This window comes from Photinus pyralis, unplaced genomic scaffold (assembly GCF_008802855.1).
Source record: "Photinus pyralis isolate 1611_PpyrPB1 unplaced genomic scaffold, Ppyr1.3 Ppyr1.4_LG3a, whole genome shotgun sequence".
Lineage (NCBI taxonomy): Eukaryota > Metazoa > Arthropoda > Insecta > Coleoptera > Lampyridae > Photinus > Photinus pyralis.
In genome coordinates, this window is record NW_022170509.1 from 3,855,377 (window position 1) to 3,879,369 (window position 23,993).

The window sequence follows — 23,993 nt, forward strand, 5'->3', positions numbered from 1 at the left end:
TACACTGACAAATATACAGTATAAAGTTGGATAGTGATGATTAACTTGCCGAACTACGGTTCATTAATTATTTTAAAGGATTTATAGGGCTGCAACAAAACATAATAACATTTTTTACTCAACAGGCTTTTAAACTAACACACCTACTCGGCATCAGCAGTTTAGCAAGTCGAAGTTAACATTATTGTTGTAGTTACAGAACGTCAAAAATGAAACAACCGAATTTGTCAAAAGTTAAGAACAATAAGAAAGCAGTCGATCAATTTTTTAATTGAGATCAACAACAAAGCGGTCATTTTAATGTACAATGAATAAATCACAATTTTACAATAAATTTAAATACGGCACGTGTTACTGAATGTGGGTAACATTTGCGGAGTTGCACTTCTTACAATTTTCCAGTAAAATATACAGGTATAAAACAAATGTTAATGCCCGAAACATTCAGTAAACACCGCCACAGTATATACAAATGTTATTAAATTTAAGCACTATTTAAAAAGGAAATTCCTAATAAGATTTGGCATTAAAAAAGATGCAGTGCTGTAAATGTAAAATAGTAACATTGTGAAGGAGTTTTGATTATTTACATCGATAGTAATTTTGATCAATTTTAGCCTTACCCGTTTTGACTCATCGACAACCGACCATGTTTCAAAATCAGGGTTTTTTTTGTTAAAGTAAATGTGTACACGAAGCAAGGCGTTCAACAGGAGTCAATGTTAACATCTATTTTACATTTAATTAAATGAAAATTGTTCTATGAGAATACTAATTTTTGATTACGTACAAACATTACTGTTATATACTCAATTGCATCATATTTCCTCTCAGAATTGATCTTGATTTTACATTCAATACAGGTTGCTACGGATCAGTACAATAAGCAATATTTGGAACAAGTCAACTAAAATTGTTACTTCAATTATTCCAGCAATATACATTAGGATTACACGCAATAAATGAAACAGCGCTATTATCAGTAGTTTATTATTCTCGCTCCGATCTATAAACATTCATGAATCACAACAGGCGTTTCAGACATTACCATTCTTTGGCAAGTTGATAAAATTTTATAAATTTAAACACACTTCTTTTTTAAATATAAATAAAAATACCATACATACACAATGGGAAATTTTAGCAAATTTGTTCCATACATTTAAAGCTTACTGTATTTAAAATATCTAAAAGCGTTAACAAAAGACTTATTGAAAATGGCTGCCAATTATATTTCGAGTTCATGGAAGAAGCAGGTGGCTTCTGGTCTACCTCAACCTTTGCTAAATACAAACAATACGCTGCCGTCGGCTTTTCACACAATATACTTTATCCAAATATAAATCATGACTTTGAGGTAGTCCAGTCGCCAAATTAGAGCGATCAGAAAACATTCTTGCCTCACTTAGTAAATCGGCCAAGACACGAACCACAATTTTGAATTAGCAAAGCGCCATACTACCCGAAGAAAACTTTCACTCTGTTCACACCTCTCACATCGAGAGTAATTATCATATTTAAAAATCTCAAAAATAAAAGTGAAATACGTAATATTATATATTTATCGACGTACAAATGTAGAAATAAAGGTGCGGTTATTCACATACACCATGATCAATAAATTGAACATGGATCCATGACACAAACAGTTTAATTTTAAGGTGGTCAAATGCGAGGAATCAAAATATACTTATGAGCTGAACTACAATGTTGAGTCTAGATTGTGGTGTGTATTTTTGACTAAGAACAACTTCCGGTTTCATTCAATTGATATTTGCAGATCCTCTACGTTCAATTAAATGATCCAGAGCAGAATAACCACTTTATAAAACCATGGTAGAACACACAATACCATCGAAATGACAAACATGATCAGTTAAACAATCACAAACGAATTACACCTAAAGACAGTGCGTATTTTCAATAATAACAATAATGGTAACTAAACTGTATCAAATACTTTGCTCTAATACTAAATGCGTTTTTGGATAGATCTAACTTAACAACATATGCTAATTACTCTCGGAAAGTGGCTTCAAGCAAACGCCAAACGTTTTTTTAAATAGTTACAGTTGTACGTGTTAAATATACACGCGCGTTAAGTTTCTTATCATTTTGACATTGCACAACACAAAGAACCATTCTGAAAGCTTCCGTTATACAGGGCCTCTGTAAAAAAAAAATGGACTTGCGACTGTGTCATATACGGGAATGTATACTTTTCAAATTTTGGAAGATCGTTTATTTAATATCTAACTTAATATTATTTGTGAACGACCCTGTATATGCATAAATGAAAAAATCACCATGAAGTATTGTATACGTATTCTCTTTTAAAAAGACAAAAACAAAACCTACGCTAAATATAATAATCAATCTGCTATTATTTTTAAAATCTTTTCCAATAGTCATCCACGAAAATGTTAATTACACCCAGTATAGTCAACTAAATGTAAGCGGACAGTTGCATCTGTCAACTATTATCTAGTAGTAATTGGCATTGACAACATGTACATTCCTCTCAGATACAACTGTCAATTTTCATCGACTGGTGTACCTGCTTAATCGACAGTGAAATGTAAATTAATTGGCCGTTTAACGCTTTTGCAATAATCAGCCATTTTAAGAGCTGTGAAATAAAACTGGTTTCAAGTATGTGGCATTAACATATTTTCAAAGAGCTAAGAAACTTCTAAGGAACTTAATAAATTATAAATATGAACTAGTACGATATAAATAAGTGACTTTAATGAACTGTGTGTAAAGAAAAGTTTACGAGTAAGGCTCACTCTTACAGTTGCAACAGCTACGGTTTCTTAATATAACCTTAAGGCTACTTTATATTGTTTTTAATTAAATAGTACATAACGTAACAAGTCTGTACATTGGTCTTTGATTAAAACTAGTCAATTAAGAGTTGCAGCACTACTATGACCACACGGCAACAATGTAAGTTGTTGGTCGGTCTCACTGTACTGTAGTCATTTGGCACGCACTCCTTTCTTCTTCTTTCGTTTAAAGAAGCAGCAACATCTAAATATCATTCTGATAAGCTCACATTCGGACATTAAACGGACATACTTAGTTTCATCGAGCAATTCGATTTCTTGAGGTTGGGTTATGGGAGTGTTGCTGTGTCCGGCGGTAGGGTCGTCGGCGTTCAGCTCGCCGTTGGTGGAACTCACAACCTGAACCGAGCCGTGTCGATCGGCAGGAGTCAAGTTGCCTAAGGTGCTCTGCTTCGACGCCTCAGGCCAGGCGCTCGTTTTACCCGTATTCTGCGTAAAAATCATTAATAACACAAATTACAACTAAATGCTTACCTTATTTGACATGTGACGTTCGCGGTTCGGCGAGACAAGTACATCGTGAGCGATTGTTTGTATAGATAAAATTGGTGTACTCTGTTAAAATAACATTGCCGTTAGTGTATGTACAATTTGCGGGGGCAAGTAGCATTAAAAATAATATTTAAATCTAGACAAAATGAGGTGACTACTTAAAGGTGCCGATCATAAAACTGATCTGATTTTTTATATCCTACAGTAAAAAAAAGTACAAAAAGTCCGCCATCTTGTCTAATCGATCGACGCGCGCGGGCAGCTACTAGGTACTCTACGCACGCATGCGCCAATGAAAGCAAAGAGACGTGTGGTTTCGCTGCTAAAGACAGGACAGGACCGAACGCAAAAGCAAATTTTCGTAAAATAGGCTCAACCGCTTCATAAAATACAGTTGCTCAGCTGAGCCACTAAATGCAGGATTGTCAAGCGCCTATTGTAACATAACACTACCCAAGAAAACTACTTGTGACCCGAAAAACAATATTTCACAATATTTTTAATTTAAGAGTGTCATGACAATGTTAAAATAGTCCACTTTGGTTTAGTCGAGGAGGCTTTGAAAAACCTATTTGGCCTCATTAGGAAAACCTACCAGACTTTTTTTGATTTCAAACCGTAAACATCATTAAACAAACTATAATTTATTATGCAAAGGCTTTAACAAATAAAAGTCCTATCTACTAAAAATTAACTGTTTTAACAGTCATGCTACATGTTCAATCTAGGTATGAGATCGAGTGGATGTGGGGTAGAATGTATGGCGGTAGACCGCCACTTCTACCAAATTGAAAACCTTACACCCCAAATGAGTAAAAGCATTTGCTAAATACTAATTTATTACTTATCAGTCTTTGGTTGTATACAATTAATTTTCTTATGTATCTAAACAATCGTAAGCGTTTTTCTGTTATTGTAACCTAATAGTACTTGTTTCATACACATATTTATTTCTCTACTAAGCTAGTAATCATAATGTGCATACAACGTGTCCTTGCCCTGAAATCGCACTGTATTTTTATTTATTTATTTGTATTTTTATACAATCTAAAGCAATTGGCGACTGTATCACACCAAAGAGTAACCATAATAAGACATCATATGCATTGTGTGTTGCCTAACAAATTTTATAGCTTTTTCTCAAGTGCAGAAATCCCAGCATTGCCCAATTTTTAGTGTTTGCTTGTTGTACTTACTTAGGTATTATGTAATTCCATTCTACGCTTATGGTACAATTTATTAAGGTCCGAACGCTTGTTGGTTTGATTCATAAGTGCGAAAATATGTTCTTCGTGTAACAATAAGCCGTTTTTTGAGCGGTAAATAATAGAAATAAACGAAAAAAGCGCGGAAGAAAAAATAGGCCAATAGACGTTTTATAGCATTTATTGTACAAATAATAAGATAATTAAAGATTCCCGGAAAAAATATTGAAATCACTTTAATGTTTGCTAGCCAAACTATAAACAATATAATAAATCCAAAATAAACTGCCCCAATTGGATTATGGTTGTGATCAAACGGTTCAAATCAGTTAAAAATGTGATCTGTGGATCAACGCAACCCCACCTCTTTAAAAATGGTTTCTTTTGCGATAACTGAAAAACTGTTGGCCGATTTGGACCATATTTTTTATCAGTAGATGTGTCTAATGTCCCCTTTAATCTCGTTAAATTTCAGTCCGTTCGACCCACGCATTCCGGAGATATTTAAACGCTCCAGAAGCGTGAATGCCCGTGTGGCGCAGATCAGTTAGCGCTGGACTGTGGTGCTAAGGGGTCCCTGGTTTGAATCCGGGTTCGGGAATGGATATTTGTAAATGTATAGTGGGTTGGGTTGGTAGAGCAGCCTTGGCTGAAACCCCGCCCACTCAAAAATAAAGGCAAAATAAATAAAATAAATAAAATAGAATAACGTGCAAATATTTAATTAAATTTATTTGACGGGTGCAGATTTATTAATTTATTATTTAACTGCACTATATATTTTGATCGATTATTGGAATAGACTGATGTTTTTTTTTCTAAGGACATAAGGATTATTGCATTGTGTGTTAACTTTTAAGAAACAACTCAGCGTATGTAGGCATCTATACAAAATTAAAACAAACAAAATTTCCTGTAAAATAATCGTTATGCTCATCATAAAATCCAATTTGCTAGTGCATTTTATAAAAGATGTTGTCTACTTTAATTTGATTGTAGGAGATGATCTAAAAAGGATGGATATAATAACAAATTTAATTTACATTTTTACAAATGTACATGTTATTGGTTATTCAATTAACTAGTAATTACTGTGTATTCAATAGATGCCAACTAAACAGGAAAATACAAATGTAATTAACAATAGGTACTGAATTGTTGCTGATTTCTTTTATACTTAAGTAATGTTTTCTAATTATATCATGTCCACATTTTATACAGCCAATAAGAAAGAAAATTAAATGAGACAACCACGTAAATAGTTTAAACCGAAATTCTATAAATTTTCAATACGCGGCAATATTTAAAGAGGCAGTTAGTTCTGGCGACCTCTACACGAGGGCGCGCTTTTGGAATCCTAGCGGGCAAGTTCTTATGACCAACACGCGTTTATACCATTGCGCTGTTTCTCTTACTATGGGTACTCTTTGATCACACTATGGTGGGTGCCAGGACATTCGGACATTGCACGCAAAATGAAGGCCAAACAAGCAGTCAGGCGGAAGACAATAGGGCCGGAGCCCTTCTATGGACTGCACAAAGCCCACATAAAATAAGCCCTAAACGAGTGGGAGGCGATTAATAGGATCCACCACTGGCGGAGGGTACCAGGACAACGACAGGCCACATTACAAAAAGCCAAGGAAGCTCTTGCCCTCAATAGGAAGGACCTATGGTCCATTACAGGGCTGTTCACAGGCCGACAGTACCATCTACATTCTATGCGAATGCAGAAGCTGAAATCCCATGAAATAGGGGAACTAAACCTCAGAGCAGTAATTAGCTTCTTCCATCAGCGAAAACTACTCTAAAATGAGTCAGGGCAGTACAAAAATCCTCAAACGCATCGTTACAAATCAACAGGGTATTAAAATTTCAAGATTTTTTAAGTTGTTTCTTTATATCTGCTGCAGTTTTTGAGATATTGTGCTCAAATTTCAAATATGAAGGGCTTACGTCATTGGTCGCCACAATGGTAGTGAGAATCTACAGAGTGTTGTTTTTTCATGTACCATTTTCTACTCCCAAACTTTTTTCTGTGCGCCACTGGTAGATTGTAAATTAAGTGATATTGAGGATTGGACACTGATATATGATAACATAAAATCTCATTTGGTATGATTAAAATGTGCGAACTCATATGACAATGGTTTATGATAGGCACTGTTCAATAGTCCCCTCTCAGTTCATCAGTTACCGACATGAATCTGAAAGTACATACGCAACAGGCGAATAATTCAATTTAGAGCTAACAACTTACCACACACCAACGAAATTTATATTTATCTAGCCGCTACAATTATTATCAAAAAGCGAGTGCCGACGGAGTACAAAGAAAAATTGGTGATGACACATCATTAGCGTTGGTGATACCATTAAAGTTACAGTACCTTTGCGGATTTCGTTTTTACAACGTTAGACGGCGGAGCATTACGTATTTGTTGCAAAATATACAAATATGGAGGCTGCTCCGAAGAAGTAGTAGTAATTTTAGAAATGAATAAAAAAAACAATTTTAGTAATAAAATAGCATAATACCATTGTCTTCCCGGTCCAATCGAATTCTCCGTCGTTTACGTATCCGCGCCTCTCGAAGAGAACTGTAAATAGGTTGCGAAGGTATTCGTAGTCGGGGGTTTCGAAAAAGTCTAATCGTCGAACGTATCTAAGATATTGCGCCATTTCTTCTGGGTGGCCTTCGCAGAGAACGTCTATCGGTGTGGCGCGTTTCGTGTCGCCGATTTTTTGATAACGCTCCTTTAAAGTATCCGCCTAGAAACAGGTATTATTAGTAGTCGAAACAGTTGGGGCTGCACCGCTTACTTTTAATCCCTGCCATGGTAAAGAACCTCGAAGAAAATACATAAACATATGCCCGAGGGCTTCTAAGTCATCCCGGCGTGACTGTTCTTTGCCAAGATGGGTGTTGATGGACATGTAACGAGCTGTTCCTGTAAGAGACTTGTGTTCTCTGTATGGGATGTGTTTGTTTGTTTCTAATTCTATGTATTCCTTAGCTAATCCAAAGTCTATAAAAGTCATATTAGCAGACGGACGCTTCGTTCGCAAAAACTTTACCTATTATATGTATAATTTTCTCTCTTTTTGTACTTGCACGGCCTATGAGAAAGTTTTCGGGCTTCACATCGCGATATATTAAGTGTCGACTATGCACATACTCAATTCTATGTAGCTAAAAATTCGCGACATTGCAACATCCTTATTGAGATAACGAATCGCTACTTACTAGCTGGGTCGCAATCATAAGGACAGTCTTTAGTGTAAACCTACGATCGCACAAATCGAAAAGGTCTTCAAGGCTTGGCCCCAATAATTCCATTACAAGAGCGTTATATTTACCGCAGGGACCAAAGTAATACACGTCGGGTATACCTTCCGCTGAAAGAAGAAATACAAATTTAGTTAGCGGAAGACTCACCTTACTAAAGTATTTACAGGAGTACCTCTTGATAAAAACAAATCGATCGATTATATCAACATGTAAAAGATGGCGCGTGCGCCTGCGCAGAAAATAAACTTGAATTTGTAGACCGAATTTACTGACATTTTTTTAATAATAATAATAATTTATTGTCCAAACAGACTATCTAGTCTAAATACAGGACAAACTTAAATATTGTTCAATAAAAGCCGCACAGAAATATAGAAAAATTAACAAAAATGTAACAAAAATAATGATAGATTTATAACTAAAGCGAAAGAAAATTGTTAACAGAGTTATACAATAAACAAAATAAAGTCATAAATCAAAATACAATATTGGTAAATAAGAGAAATTGTATTAGTGCAATGGCAAAAGCAAAAAAGAAAAAGACAAAAATTATTGGATCATACTTATAAGGAATTTTAAATTAGTGTTAAAAATATCAACAGTATCGCATACCGAGTTATAATTATGACACATTCGATAAATTGGGGAATTTTGTAAGAGATTTGTTCTGCAATAGGGTAATTTAAAAGTTAAAAAATGTGAACATTCCAAGTCTCAACGTCTATCTAACATTCCCTCTTTGATAAGAGGCTTAATAATAAATGTATCAACTTTTGATTTATCTTCAAATGTAATTGAATCTTGATAAACAAATAAAAGAATGTTCACTAGGTTATCCAAGAGATGATAATTATATATCTGCTAAATGTGCTTCATGACTTGTTTGATACCTAAACTGTAATTTCTTTCTTCACCAAAACTTGCAATTGAGGTAATAATAAAGAGTATTATTATTATTATTATTATAAAAGCACCTTTACAGAACTATTTAAAACTGTGATTCCCAACTGATAAAAGTCGGTAGAGACACTAGTAGGTAAAATGTGTATGTACAGTGGAGTCAAGGGCGAGTAAGTGGAGTAAATAGTGGGTTTTTCGGGTCTTTAAAGCGTATGATATAACTTTTAAACTCCCACGTATCCTTGACCACCTGACGACTTGCAAGCAGTTAGTTTATATTTTTATCTCACACAAGACAACATTCCAATCGTTTCATTTATAAACAAAAATTAGCCCCAATATCGATCCGATGAAAGACCAAACGCAGGACTACCCAACATAAGTTACTTATGATTAGGCCATTTACAAAAATGTTTATTATTTCTAGGTTAATGCGCCAATGGCCAGACAACCGTCGTTGCATGTCTATTCCATTACAAATTCAATGCTTTTATTTATTAAGAAAAGAAAATTAATTACAATGCATAATAAATTACAAAATTATATAAATTCTACTTACCATGTGAACCAAGCAATTTGTAAAACCGGTACTCTAAATGCAACTGGGGTGCTTTTGATTTCATAGGTTCCAGCTTAATGGCAACGTGTTCATTATTATAAAGATTTTTGCCTAAAACAATACACAAGTCAATGTGAGAAACAGATTGTTTTTAATATTGAAAGAAATGACATAATTAATAAAAATCTACACAGGGTGCACCCTAACGGTACCCAATGACTTGCACTCCAAGTCCCTGTATTCATGTCTTGGTGCATGGTGGAAAAATAACGGACATAATGTTTACATATGTTGTGTAAACGGTTAGTATACAATAGTGAGCCTAATATCACTCCCTGGTAGATATCACTATCCTGTAAATGTGATAAAAATCTAAGACTACAGTAATATATTAAACGAAAAACCTGTGATTAGTATTATTTTCTGTTACCTAGACGCAGTTCTCCGAAGTTTCCACAGCCTATTTTCTTCCCAACGCGAAAATTCGGGCCGACCATAAGAACGCCCGAGCTTGAATTCACAGAATGCCTCGATGAATGCGTTTCACCACCCGTAGAAGCACCTAACGACAAAACAAGTTTATTAATAACATAATGAGGGGCGCGTTCAAAGCGGCGAGAGGTGTGCACAAATGGGAGCGAGAAAAGATAAATCGATGAAATGAAATGTAATAACGTACATAGTGTTAGAAACTTGAGAGAGTTGAAGAGGTCATTATGAGTGGCTCACACTAAAAGAAGTTTTTATTTTAAGAAACTAACACCACTAATAGTGGTCCTTACTCATTATCACACTGGTGATATGAAGAAGTGATGGGAGTAGATTAACAATAATATCCACTGGGAAGACAATAGGTCCTAAATAATAAAGTATACGGATAACCAAAAAAATATTAATTTGATTACATACCATGCCGTTTAGAATTCTTCCTGGGCTCCATTTTGCAAAATTTTTCTGGATCTGAAAATAAAAATGACAGTTAAGTAGTGTTCCATTTTCATACAGATGATCAGGGCTTTATTATAAATTTTAACTAATTACCTTTATGCGAGGGATTGTTTTTGTAAAAGGGCTGCCAAACATTTTGAAAAATATGATCGCATTGTTAGAAAGTGATTTTGCTAAGAACCGAGAGAATTGCTATAATTACGAAATTAACTGATAAAGGGAGCACTTTTTATCAATGCAATTGTTTGTATGACCTTGTGAAGCATCAGTAAAATATTTGTTGAATTGTATCTATTTCAAAATGTATACAATACTGCAACTAATTCCGTACGACTTGTNTTGTCTCTAATTTGTTGAACGTCATCCTGTATCATCCCTGTGCTATTGTTCATAATTTAAACTCTACAATAAAATACTTGCACGATAATAAATAAGCGATACCATTTCAAAACTAGAAATTATTATATAACAATCAGAAATAGAATAAAGAAAGAAATGCAAAGAGTAAAAGTTTATTATGGATGACAAGGTATACAAACAAAGAGCTTCAAACTTGGAGTGGATTGCTCATTCAAAGGGTCCTTGGTTAAATTGAGAGCTAAATGGTGAATTTGTATTTTTTTCAGCATTGGAATATTTACACATGTTCCGCTTCATAGCGAACGTGAACGAAGGTATGTCTGGCGATACCAAGAACGTCTAAAGAAAAATGAAACTTGACCAGCCTTTGTTTCTATTATACATTTAAGCAACTAAAGTCATTGTTCAATAAAACCAGAGCATTAGATTTTGAATTTGTTATTACCCTAAGCAGACACCTCACTGTAAAGCCGGACACTGCCCTCATTCAAGAACCCTGGGTTGTTAAATCAAGGGTTTCTGATCTTGAGATTACAAAAGGAAACGTTTTCTTTGACACACTGAAATAAACTGAATTGGAGCAAACATATTCAGCTCACAGCGGAAAAAGTAAATAGGGCTCCTTGGAAATGTCGCCGCGCAATTGGCAGACTTGGGGGACTATTCCCTGTGACTGTACACTGCCGTGACCAATGTTCTGTTATGGAGCACTTGTCTGGTGGCCTAGAATCTGATTCGACAACCCTATCACTTCTTGATCAAATGCAAAGACTAGTCAAATTCCTCAAAATTATGTTCATTTCTTCAAATTTTCAAAATTCCCCAAAGCTCTTACGTTTCCTCAAATTTAGGGAAATGTATTTCACGCAACATGATAGTGGCATGTAAAACTAATGCATTTTTAATTTCCGAAACAGCATGTCAGAAATTAATAAATGGGGAGCCCCCCTTAAGATAACAATTTGAAGACCGTCTGGCACACTTACAAGATACAGGTTACTTATCGCAAAATATTTTTCAAGGCTCCAGTTTTATTCCGCTAAAAGTATTTCAAAACAGCAGAAGTAGGTTGGAACGGACAGATGGACAAAACGAAAACAACGGCACATTTTATTTTAACTTAAAAAATTCGTAAAAAGTATTTTTAGAGACGTAATCTCCCGCTCGTTTTCCTGTAAAAAATGTACGCTACTAGTAAATCTCGTAGTAAAATTAGAAAAAAAAAAGCGGTAAAAAAACAGTCACCTAATTGCATCACGTAATGTTTTGCAAACGTCACCTTCAGGTAACGATAACTTTTTAAATGGTGGTTATTAATTCCATACCCAAACATATTAATGGCTCTTTTTTATTACCCTACAGTAAAAGTTCTATTTTTCCATTTCGCTTGCTCGCTTGAATTGAACGTTAGATCTGTAAAAACCGATCGAATTAATCAATCGATTTATTGGTTTGATACGCGCCATTTAATTTCACCACTGGCATTCACGATTTTTTGTAACTGATTTCACATTTGAGCAATCAAGACGACCCGTGACCGTTTATGAAAATGCTTGAGCTTCAATTTTTGAAAATGCTAGAAGGGCGTGCATGTGAAAGCTCTGGGTGAACTCGCAAGGAATTGAAGTTCATTTAGAAAATGCCATTTGGGCAGAGGAACAGGCTTTCTTGCGTTCAACAAACAAACGTCTAGTTTTGTTTCTCTTTAGGGCTTTAACGCAGTTAGAAGCTTGCCTTGAATGCAGCACGTTGCAAGTAGGTACACTGTTTGCACATGCAATAAGAAGAAAACCGTAACAATACGTTCAAAACAGCTCCAATTTCATGTTAAGCCACACTCTGCAATAGGGTGGGCCGAAAAACGTTTTTTTTTTCAAAAATTTGGAAATTTCGTTTTGGAATAGTTCGCAAAAGTTGCCTTTTCTATTTCCAATGAAAATGTTTATGAATAGTTTTTTTTATTGTAATGCGTATTTTGCCCCCTACAGCGATTTAAAATTTAAAAAAAAAATAAAAAATAGAAATTGGGAATTTCGAATTGGAATAGCACGCAAAAGTTTCCTTTTGTGATTTCGATGAAAATATTCATTTACATGTTTTAAAATTTACTACGTCTTGTGCACCCTACTAGCCCCTGAAGATTGAGTAATTTTGTAATTTTCTAGTTTAATGCCATTTATTTTTTTATAAATGGGTCATTTCTTCGTGAAATGTTTTATTATCAAATTTTGGCTTTAATGGCGAATAGAACTACATTCTATATATACCCACCTGAAACAAACTAAGAAGAGCTAGAGAACATTCAAGGAACAAAACTATGATTTCGACAATGTTTGAACCTATCACCGCAATTTATTTTGATGACCGCAAAGATAAAACCTTAACTATTGAAGAAATAGATGGCAGATCCCATAGAAGAACGATAGTAAGTTGAAGAACATATTTCTTTGATTCAAGAACCAGGTTCAGTTTTCCTGGGTCATACAATACCTTTGTAGGGATCAGCAAAGGACCTGTTTCGAAGTATAGTTGATTGTTTACAAGAAAATGACTTTGATTGGTCTGGATTATTAGCAGTGGGGTGTGATGGCACTGTAGTCAACATGGGATTAAAGAATGGAGTTATCACTCAACTTGAATCAACGTTAGGACGTCCTTTACAGCGATTTATCTGTCAACTTCACGCCAATAAGCTAGCATTGAGACATCTGTTTCAGGCACTTGATGGCGGAACAACCGGTCCTAATACATTTTCAGGTGTATTGGGTATGAATTTAGTTACTGATTGGCTTACTTTGGCAAACCGCCTATTGCGTCTCTATATTTCGACGGAAGAACCCAGCTCAAACTTAAAAGAATTGACAAATTTTGTTCTCAAAGTTTATGCTCCGTTGTGGTTTTTAATTAAATTGAATACATCGTATTCAAATGGGCCAAAGCATGTTTGGCAAACCATTAACCTAAGTCGATATTTAAGAGACGCTTTGAAAAGAATTATTGATCCAGTTATCCAACGCAATGCATATTTTGCACACCCAGAGAATTTGTTAGTATGTATGCTAAGTGACCCTCGACCCCATATCAAAGAACTTGCCATTCGACGGATTTTAAACGCTAAGAGAAGGGAAAATCACTAACTTAATCGACTGGCATAATAATGAAATAAAATTCCTTATCAGTTGTTTGTTTCCAAAGAAGAGATGGGTTTATAAAAGCAAGGTTAGAATCTCGTAGACTAATACCCCAATTTGAGAGCAAAAAAGACTTCTTACAATAAGTTTATCCGTTTTACATTTTATTACGGGGTCGATTTCTTCATTTGTTTGTTCGTTTAATGTAAAAGTGTAGTGTAAGATAATAAAAAAAATAATAAACAGAATGAAAAATTTGATTCTCAATTTTTTTTTATAACTTGAGCGTCGGTAGGGGGCAGAAGACTCAATGTAATAAAAAAACGACAAATAAACATTTTTGTTACTATAACACATGGCATCTATTGCGCTCTATTTCAAACCGAAATTCCAAATTGGATTTTCTTTTTTTTTTGAAAATGTTAAGTTTCGGTAGGGGGCAATAGATAAATGACAATAAAAAAATAGTTAATAAACATTTTAATTATAATAATAAAAGGCTACTTTTGCGAACTATCCCCCAGTGAAATCTTAAAATTTGATTTTTCGGCCCACCCTACTCTGCAATTTCAGCAAATGCTCCAGCTGCTTAAATCAAATAATTTATTAAATTTTGAGAGTGAAACTCTCGGTGAAACCTTTAGGTGCATAAGCTACTGTTTCAATTACGTTGATCCCAGGCAATCAAACAATAAGCTATGTTAAATCTACCATAATCTCTTACAAAATCTTTAAATCCGAAGGCAGTAACTTAAATCTTTATATGGGCTTGTAGTGTTTAATTCGCGCAGACAAAAATGAGATGCTTGTCCATGGATTGACACCAGCAGAACTCACCTAGCAGTGAAGCTTACGATTGTCCAAATCGACTTCCCATAAAATTACATACTTTTTAAGACTTTTAGGACAGTTTCGAATCCCATTTCAAAGCAAGTCTCTAAGTCAGTGATTGATTTCCGCTTATTTTCTCAATATTTCTCTATAATTTCCTTGTTTGAAATATCCTCCTATATTTCCCCAGAATTTCCTCTAATTTCGTCCATTTCCTACATATTTCCCAGCTTCATACTAAGCCGGCCGAGATAAAATATAAACAGAAAAGGAATAAAGCCCTTTTAGTTGTTATCAGACCCAGTTTAAGCTGGGGGTCGGTGAGTACGTGATTTTTCAAAACACCGGGCCGCCGCCGGGAGGATTAATACATTAATGCCGGCTTTATGGTTTTGTGGTAGAGCGTTGGACTGTAAATCCGGAGGTCGGGTGTTCGAACCTGGGTTAGGGTGAATTTTTCACCAGTTTCGAGCATTCTACCGGCTACTCCGAATTAAGTTTTCCTAATTCGTAAGGTAAATACCGGAGTAGTATAGAACAACTTAAGACCTTCTGCAGAGGCACCTTTAAAAATTTTAAATTTTAACAGAAGCAGCGGTTTAAAATTAAGCTCCCTCCCCACACCACTATGAAAAAAATTTATTGCGAAGTGATTAGTGAAAGTGACATAAATGAAGTGCCGAAGAAACACGGTTTAAAATTGAGGACTCCCCCTCCCTCCCACTATGAAAGAAATTATGGCCCCTCCCTCCCAACGTTTATAGCAATTTATTTTAAAGTGTAATATATAAACAGCTCGCGGTTTAAAATTACGCGCCTCCCCTCTCTCATACGACGAAAGGAATTTATGACCCCCCCCCCCCCGGTCGTTATAGAAATTTATTTTACAGTGTAATATATAAACAGCCCCCCTCAGGATCAAGGAAATTTTGCGATATGATAAGTGAAATACATAAAAAGCCGGGAACAAAACGCGGTTTAAAATTAAGCCCCCCCCCCCCTTCTACCATTACAGACATTTATTATGATCGATTATATTAATTATGCTGAAGCTGTTTTCGCGCATGTGCAAAAAAGTAACTTTCTTACTTGTGGACTATTTTTTGCAAAATTTTAATGGTATATAGTTCTTATAAAAGGATTGGACATCCATGTCAAAAATTCCTACATCGATTAGATACTTCACTCAATAAAAAGGAACTATCACAATAAAAGGAAAGTGATGGGTCTCAACAGATACTACAGATACAACTAATTTTTTGTTTAAAGTAGTTGAGGAATATTTTCCGAAATTTGGTGCCATTAAAACCCGCGTTAAAACCTGTATTCCCTACGTAAAAACGATACTCTAGCTAGACAAAGAAAAGTTAAAATGAAACCGCTTTTCTAGAAATTGTACGTGACTAAGAAGCAACCCATCTTTTCATTACAGAGTTCAAAATTAAGGGGCCTCATTCAAAATTTTGAAGTTGGAATAGCCTTGAAAGTCGAGATCAAGGTCATCCTCGAGCTGACCACCGATTATCCCCTTTAGAATTGCACAACTTTTATGAAAAACTTTTTTCCAAAAAGTATGATCCCAACAAGTTATTAAATCATCAAGATAAATGAATCACCTGGTATACCCTCGGGTATACCTATCATACATATTTACATTTATTTGACACATACAAGCATAGACTACTATAACTAGTACTAGTCGTTATAGCAGGCTCCGATACAAGGCAATTTTCCTTTAATTATATATTAATTACATTTTATTTTGACATTTTTTGACTGCGTTAAATAAAACGTGATAAGTTTTTCACAAAAGGACCACTGAATGTTCCTTTCCAAAAAAATATCCCCCCCCCCCCCCCCGTAAACTTGTGGTGTTATTGTTTGACAGTCACCTCCTAAAAATTATGGTTAAGTCTTGGGTTAAGTGCTAAAACCACTAAATAGTTTGGGGGAGAATTGTGAACTGGGGGTCTGGAGGGTATGGAATACTCCCCAGCAAATTAAAGTTTCAGTGTTCCTTTTTCTACAACTATCATAAGGTCGAGCATAAAATTTTCGTTTGCCAGAGGGAATGGCTGGGAGTTATTCCATACCTGGCGAAATATTTTCTACCGTTTGCAAGTGATTGCGAGACGCACAAACATCCCCAACAAAAAATAATTGAAGGTGTCAGTCGTCAATTAACAATTGAGCCAGTTGATTTTAATAAATAAATTCGGTACAATTATTTGATATTAAATGTCATTTGGACAATACCAAAAAATCAGTCTGACACTTGGTCTAAACAAAATACCTAGGAAGACTAGGATATTTCTAGCAATCCTAATAAGTTTCCAAAGTGTTTCAGGAAAATTATAGGGATTGAGCGTATTTCAATTTTTACAACACGATTCTTCTGATGATTCGAGAGAAAATTCTTCAAAAAGTTTTTGAACAAAATTTTGAAAGAGATTCCCAAGGAGATTTATAAACTTCTGAGGTTTCTAACAACTATTTAAAAAAATCCCCCAACAAATTTCTGAGATAGTCTTGAAGGTTTTTAAAAAGGTTCTCACGAATTTATAGAACAATAGTCTGTCTATTCGACATGCAAGAAGAAAACACAGTTAACAATAAATTCTTTATAATACTACAAATACCTTGAAATACCAAATCAAAAATACCAATACCAAAATATCTACTAAGTATCTTCAAAATTAAAATACCTCAGCTTCTTTTTTCAAAAACCGACCTTTAGCAAGCATTGAGAAAACTACCTAAAACAAAGTATGAACAAATGTTGTTTAAAAACAAGTATAAAGATCTTGGAAAATTGGACCATTGCCTAAAAGGACCTACAAGACAATCATTAACAAACAAGACATATGATTCGCATGGACAGTAATAATAAAAAGTTACTACTGTTGTAATTACCTTAATCCCCAAGATGCAAGGTGATGAAATATTGAGCCCCCTTAAATCTCAGGGAATCTGATACAAAATCTTTAAATCCGAAGGCTGGTAATCTTAACCACACAGATAAAAATGAAGAATCGTCCAAAAACCGGCCTCACCGTAAAGCTAACCCTATGGGGGATTGCGCAATTAATAATCAAAAGCGAGTAAATCATAAATCATAAAAATACACAAATGCAAGGTTAAGGCTAACGTACAGTATGGCTTCATAGAAACGATTGTATTAGCAAACCTATTTTCTGTTTCAATGTAAATAACGTAATTCTAAATATACAACTAAGATAATAACTTTACTTACTGCTGCTTCTCGACTTTTAAACGAAACCTTTTTACCTACTACGTTCATAGATAAGATGCCTTATCTGCAGGTTAAGATCTGTTTGCAAACCCAATTTGAAATTTCTGTCGTTATAAATTTTCTAGAACACAATTTAAATTATCACTGCTGATAATGGTCTTAGTTCGTTCGTGTAGATAACCTAACAGAATTTAATTAAACAGCTCAGGCTCCGGTTTCCTATTACATAGAATTAGGATACAAGGTGACATTCGATTATAAAACCTAATCACCAAATTGGAATCTAGTTTAACGAAGGTAACAGATTGGTGTGCAGCCTTAGAAATTTGTGTAAAAGCGTAAAGCGTGGTCGCACATACAAATAAAGTTAAATGCAATTGTTACTGGTACCTGTTTTAAGAAGCGAGTTCGATGCAAGTGGTCAAATGCGATTGAGCTGAATGGTTGAGAAGTTCCAACAGTATTCTTTATTAAATAAAATTGTTTTAGAGTAAATATCACATTTTGTTTTTATCACAGTGCCTAAAAAGTAAATTCCTCTGCTCCATCAACTGGTCGCAATATTCCTCGATCGAAATCAGAATGTGCCGCAGAGTTCAGTACAACACCTCCGACGTTAGCACGACTGAACATTTATAAACACTGGAAATGTCATATTTCAATGATTATAATCCCAGTTGTAAAGTTGAACGCCATTACAAAGCTGGTACCGGGTCAACGTCATTTCTGCCATTAAATACGGGTTATTTCGCAGCGTGCGACTCTTGCGTCTTCCCTGTACATTTAAGAAAGATCTTCCAAACATCTATTGATAAAAACGAACACTCCAACTTCACTATAAGTCTAATTATTCACAATCATATGAACACTTACGATAAAACCGATCCCAGTGTAATACTACAGACATTATTGGGGGTCATTTCTCGAACGCGCCTGCGTCATCCAACTTTTCAATATGTCATTTACATACAAAAATAACTTCAATATTTATCCACAACAGGCGTTATTACCGTAAATCTCGGAGTGGTCACTTAAATATACGAAAATACACCCGTTTATCGTATTCCAAATTTGTTTAACGATACAATTATCTAATCCGTCCGTACTAAAGGTCTAAATTCAAAACAAGGAAGGCGTGGTAAATCATATGGCGGTTACCATGGGAACTTCGTGCGATCGTATACGGTTCGAAAAATTTCGCGCCAAATTCGCGGAGACACTGCAGATGAACGCGGTTCTCCAAATTGCGAAAAGGGAAAATCTAAACCACCCACACGAAAAAGTGCCGCCTACGCAATAGTGAGAAAAGCTTTCCGTGAAAATTACGTAAATCCCAATTACTTCACGGACTCAAATGTGATTCATCGATTACCGTGCATTTCGAGTATCTGTAAGACGTGCGGCGCCATCTAGAGGTGCTGCATATGAGTTGTTACTGTAGTTACATCAACTAGCGCGAGAATGCAGCACTGATTTCGTTTTGCTTTTTTCGAACCAGTGGCGTAACTTACGGAAGCCTGTATACCGAGTTCCGACATCATATTCTTCTTAGTCAGCGCATCTATCGAGGTTCCGCGTGTTCCAGCCCACGACCTTAAAGGAGTATATAGGCATTAAACAACCAATTGTTTAACTGTGGGCTATTCCACGAATGTAGTAGTAGCGTTGATTAGGGGTTGTAACTTTTGCAGCGCACCGAATATTTTTGTATCTGTGATCGATTTTGTTTAAATAATTTATCAGCAACCCCGAAACTCCCCTATGAAAATAAAATTCATTCACGTTTTCAACTTACGTAATTTTTTAGAAAATTCACCCTTACATGCACTGAGATCGTCGATTGGGAGGTTGTAACTATTGTAATGCACCAGAGCTGGCCAGAATACTTTCAAAAAGTACTTGAATACTAAATAGTAAATACTTTACACAAATCAAAGGTATTTGAACACTATAAAAAGTATTCGAATACTTTGAAAAGTACTTAGTTCATTATCTTACTTTGAAAAGTATTCGAATACAGTAAAAAGTATTTAAATACTTGTCACTCAAATACATTAAAAATTTAAAATAGTATACTAGATAAAAGGCTTAATACTACTTAAAAAATCAAGTTATACTTTGTATGGGGTTAGCTTTTTTTATATTTCTATTGTCTTTCTGAAATTAATCCTAGCGATTTTGGAACAGATCCATTTTTGACCATCCGTTTGTCCGTGTGCATGATAACTTGTTTAGAAACGTGCGATCGCTTTGAAAATTGGTACACATGGTCTTAAGGATATAAGAAAGGTCCCTATTGTTTTTAAGTTACGTAGACTATCGAGTCAAAAAGTTTCACCCCAGGATCGTTCGGTATTCAGTTGTATCGGATTTTTATATTTGATTTTGTGATAATGGAAACTTTCCCTAAACATTTCTAAATAGTTCTCAAATACTTGAATAACTTAAAAGTACTGCCTTTTTTTGATCCCCGAAAAAAAAGTCTCAGATCGACCCGGAAAAAAATTTTCTTATAGAATGTGGCCTGTAGAATCCATAATTTTAAACAGTTCCAAGATTGGGCTACTAGTTCAAAAGTTACAGCCCTTTGAATTTTCTTTCGAAATTGGTTTCTTTTGATTGAGAAGTCTGATCGAAAAAGTACGAATTGTTTTGGATTCTACGCACCAAAATTAATAAGAAAAAGTGTTTTCCCGAGAAATTTTGGTGCAGTTGATTTTTGGTAGAAAAGGAAGGTTGTACACTGTCTTTTTTTGAGGCCCTCAGAAAAAATTGTCTCAGATCGACCCGGAAAAAAAATTTTCTTACAGAATGTGGCCTGTAGAATCCATAATTTCAAACAGTTCCAAGATTGGGCTACTAGTTCAAAAGTTACAGCCCTTTGAATTTTTTTTCGAAATTGGTTTCTTTTCTAGTCTATAAGTTTTGATTGAGAAGTCTGATCGAAAAAGTACGAATTGTTTTGGATTCTACGCATCAAAATTAATAAGAAAAAGTGTTTTCCTGAGAAATTTTGGTGCAGTCGATTTTTGGTAAAATAGGAAGGTTGTACACTGCCTTTTTTTGAGGCCCTCAAAAAAATTGTCTCAGATCGACCAGGAAAAAATTTTTTCTTATAGAATGTGGCCTGTAGAATCCATAATTTTAAACAGTTCCAAGATTGGGCTACTAGTTCAAAAATTACAGCCCTTTCAATTTTTTTTCGAAATTGGTTTCTAGTCTATAACTTTTGATTGAGAAGTCTGATCGAAAAAGTACGAATTATTTTGGATTCTACGCACCAAAATTAATATGAAAAAATGTTTTCCCGAGAAAGTTTGGTGTAGTCGATTTTTGGTAAAAAAAAAGGAAGTATTCAAATACTTTACGAAGTATCCAAATACTTTGCGAAGTATTCGAATACTAAATATTTGTGAAAGTATTTGAGTTACAAATATAAATGCTGCTTCCATAAAAGTATTTAATTACAAAGTATTTGAATACTTTAAAGGATTTGAATACTAAAAAGTAATTGCAAAATAGAATACTGTCCAGCTCTGTAATGCACTAAATACTTTTGTTTCTTTAGTCGATCGCGTTTAAACAATCTATAGGCAACCCCGAAACAGCCCTCTAAAAATAAATGTTATTCTTGTTTTGAACTTACGTAATTGTTTAGACAATTCAAACTTACATCCAAAGCAATCCTCGATTTCAGGGATTGTAACTTTTGTAGTGGTCCAAATGTTTTTGTTTCTTTGATCGATTATGTTTAAATGATCTATCAGCAACCCCGAAACTACCCTATGAAAATAAAGTTCATTCTCGTTTTAAACTTACGTAATTTTATAGAAAAGTCACACTTATGCATAGCAATGACTATTCCAGCTCATAGGTATCATCTTTTCGAAGGGTGTTTTTCTTATCAAATTGCAAAACAATACAACTCGTTGCCAGCTTTTATCAAAAATCTTTCCTTGAAGCCTTTTAAAACACAAACGCGACTTTTACTTTATAGAAGTCAAATCCAATGTTAACCAGTTCTTTTAACTCTTTAAGTTTTTTTTTATTGTGTTTTTTCTACATTGTTACTAGTTTCATTTTCACATTTTTTTAACAAACACAGGTATACCGTTTTATTTAAGAGAAACATCACTCATTTCGCCATAAAAAAAAATGAAGTGTATATTGGGGTAAAGTGGAAGAGCAGACCAATTAGTCTGAACTTCACCCTTTCACTATTATATATTTGATATATCGTTATGCCTTATTTTTCATTTTTGTGTTGTTACTTTTGTATATAATATGTGAATAAAGGTCATCATTATTATTATTATTATTAATCGTTGATAAGGGGGATTGTAACTTTTGCAGCGCATCGAATATTCTTGTTTCTTTGATCGATAATGTTCAAATGATCTATCAGCAACCCCGAAACTACCCTATAAAGATAAAGTTCATTCACGTTTTAAACTTACGTAATTTTTTGGAAAAATCACACTCACATGCATATCAATCGTGGATTAGGGGGGTGTAAATTTTGCAGCGCACCGAATATTCTTGTATCTTTGATCGATTTTGTTTAAGTGATCTATAAGCAACCCCGGAACTGCTCTCTAAACTTAAATTTCATTCACGTTTTAAACTTACGTATAATTTTTTTAGAAAATTCACCCTTACATGCACTGCAATCGTCGATTGGGGGTTGTAACTTTTGCAATGCACTAAATATTTTTGTTTCTTTAGTCGATCGCGTTTAAATGATCTATAGGCAACCCCGAAACTGCCCTCTTTAAAAATGTATTTCATTCTAGTCTTAAACTTAACGTAAATTTTTATAAATTTCACACTTAATGCATAGCAATCCATCACTGCAGGGGTTGTAACTTTTGTAGTGATCCAAATGTTTTTATTTCTTTGATCTATTATGTTTAAATGATCTATAAGCAACCCCGAAAGTGCCCTCTGAAAATAAATTTTATTCTATTCTAACTTTATCGTTTTTTACATTTTTAATTTTAGAAAGGATACATTTTGACAAAGCGCCATCTTAGCTGGCATTATAGTGGCGACTTGAAACTTGTAAGGTGCAGTGCGGATAAAAATATCATTAAAAAAATTCAAAATGGCGCATAGTGTCAATTTTGCAGTAAAGTATACAAAACCGCCGAACGTCAGCGTAATAAAAGTAAAATTGTGGTGGTTTCCCACATTACATCAGCTGATCCTAAGTGAAAAACGCGAGAAATGAAATATTGCTATATCTTGTTTATTGCAAAAAAGACAATGGGCGCTGAGATGGAAATCATATATGTTTCCTTATTATCTTGTCTAGAATCCACCTAAAGGAAGAATGGTCGTGAGACGTTCCGTTGGGAGTAAAAAGGAGTTTACGAATTCTTTGTACTTTTTATATGAAAACACGCAATTCAGAAATCTATAGGATATAATTCTAACCTTTTGTAGGGTATACAGTTCGAAATAAGTCAATTCAAACATTTCAATATTTCTCAATAAAAAAGAATAAGTACCTAATACACCAATCAAATCGAAATTTGGTAGCTCTACTCTGCAACAGTTATGGGTAGGTAATTAAGACTTTTGGATGCACGAATAAAGGGAAACTTTAACAAAGCTTAACAAAGGAAGGGAATTAAAGTGGGTACTAACGATATACGTGCATAATGCATTGTTTTCTTATTACGTAGATGAATCGTTTGGCAATCCTATAATACAGACATAAAGGGAAAGAAAACGAGGTGGCAGAATCGTATTAACATTCCGAGGACTCGGTGCCGGCTTAAGCTTTACACATTGCGGTCCGATAGCCTTTTACTGATAGCAACCCATTTGTTCACCGACACTGATAAGGAACAAGAAATCTGCATATCAGATTGAACACCACCCGAAAGTAGTAAAACTGCCTTTTAGTTCTGAACAGGTTGCCCTTGTTAAACTAAACGCACGAAATTTGTGACGGTTTTGTTCATTGTCTTGCGTCGAATTGTTTTAGGAGGAAAGCAGCTTTCTGCACATAATTCATTTTTTTTAAATCAACCTATTTCCGAGTTGGATTTCATTACTTATGCATCCAATTCCTAAAATACCTACGGTGGGAAATGGAAACCACCCTTTCACTTAAAGGAAACGAATCAATGAAATCGCGGTTTGAATAAAACTGTATTGACACTTAA

The 23,993-nt window shown here is 34.7% G+C and overlaps 1 protein-coding gene across 4 annotated transcripts; it reads right to left on the bottom strand.

The window, feature by feature from the left end:
* Positions 1–972: 972 nt before the first annotated feature.
* On the bottom strand, positions 973–19,066 carry LOC116166063 (casein kinase I). Of its 4 annotated transcripts, none has more exons than XM_031480887.1 (12): positions 18,694–19,066; positions 18,211–18,625; positions 10,207–10,257; positions 10,080–10,154; positions 9,728–9,859; positions 9,298–9,408; positions 7,794–7,945; positions 7,625–7,739; positions 7,370–7,575; positions 7,085–7,318; positions 3,324–3,404; positions 973–3,278 (listed from the first exon to the last, which is right to left on the bottom strand). In XM_031480887.1, exons 3-12 carry the CDS (start codon positions 10,235–10,237, stop codon positions 2,982–2,984), a joined length of 1,434 nt encoding a protein of 477 aa, XP_031336747.1. In that variant the 5' UTR covers positions 10,238–10,257; positions 18,211–18,625; positions 18,694–19,066; the 3' UTR covers positions 973–2,981. The 4 variants fall into 4 exon arrangements, with proteins under 4 accessions (XP_031336747.1, XP_031336748.1, XP_031336749.1 ...); XM_031480888.1 differs by having other exon boundaries at positions 18,211–18,462; positions 18,520–19,066; XM_031480889.1 differs by lacking the exon at positions 10,080–10,154 and having other exon boundaries at positions 18,211–19,058.
* Between the last annotated feature and the right edge of the window lie 4,927 nt (positions 19,067–23,993).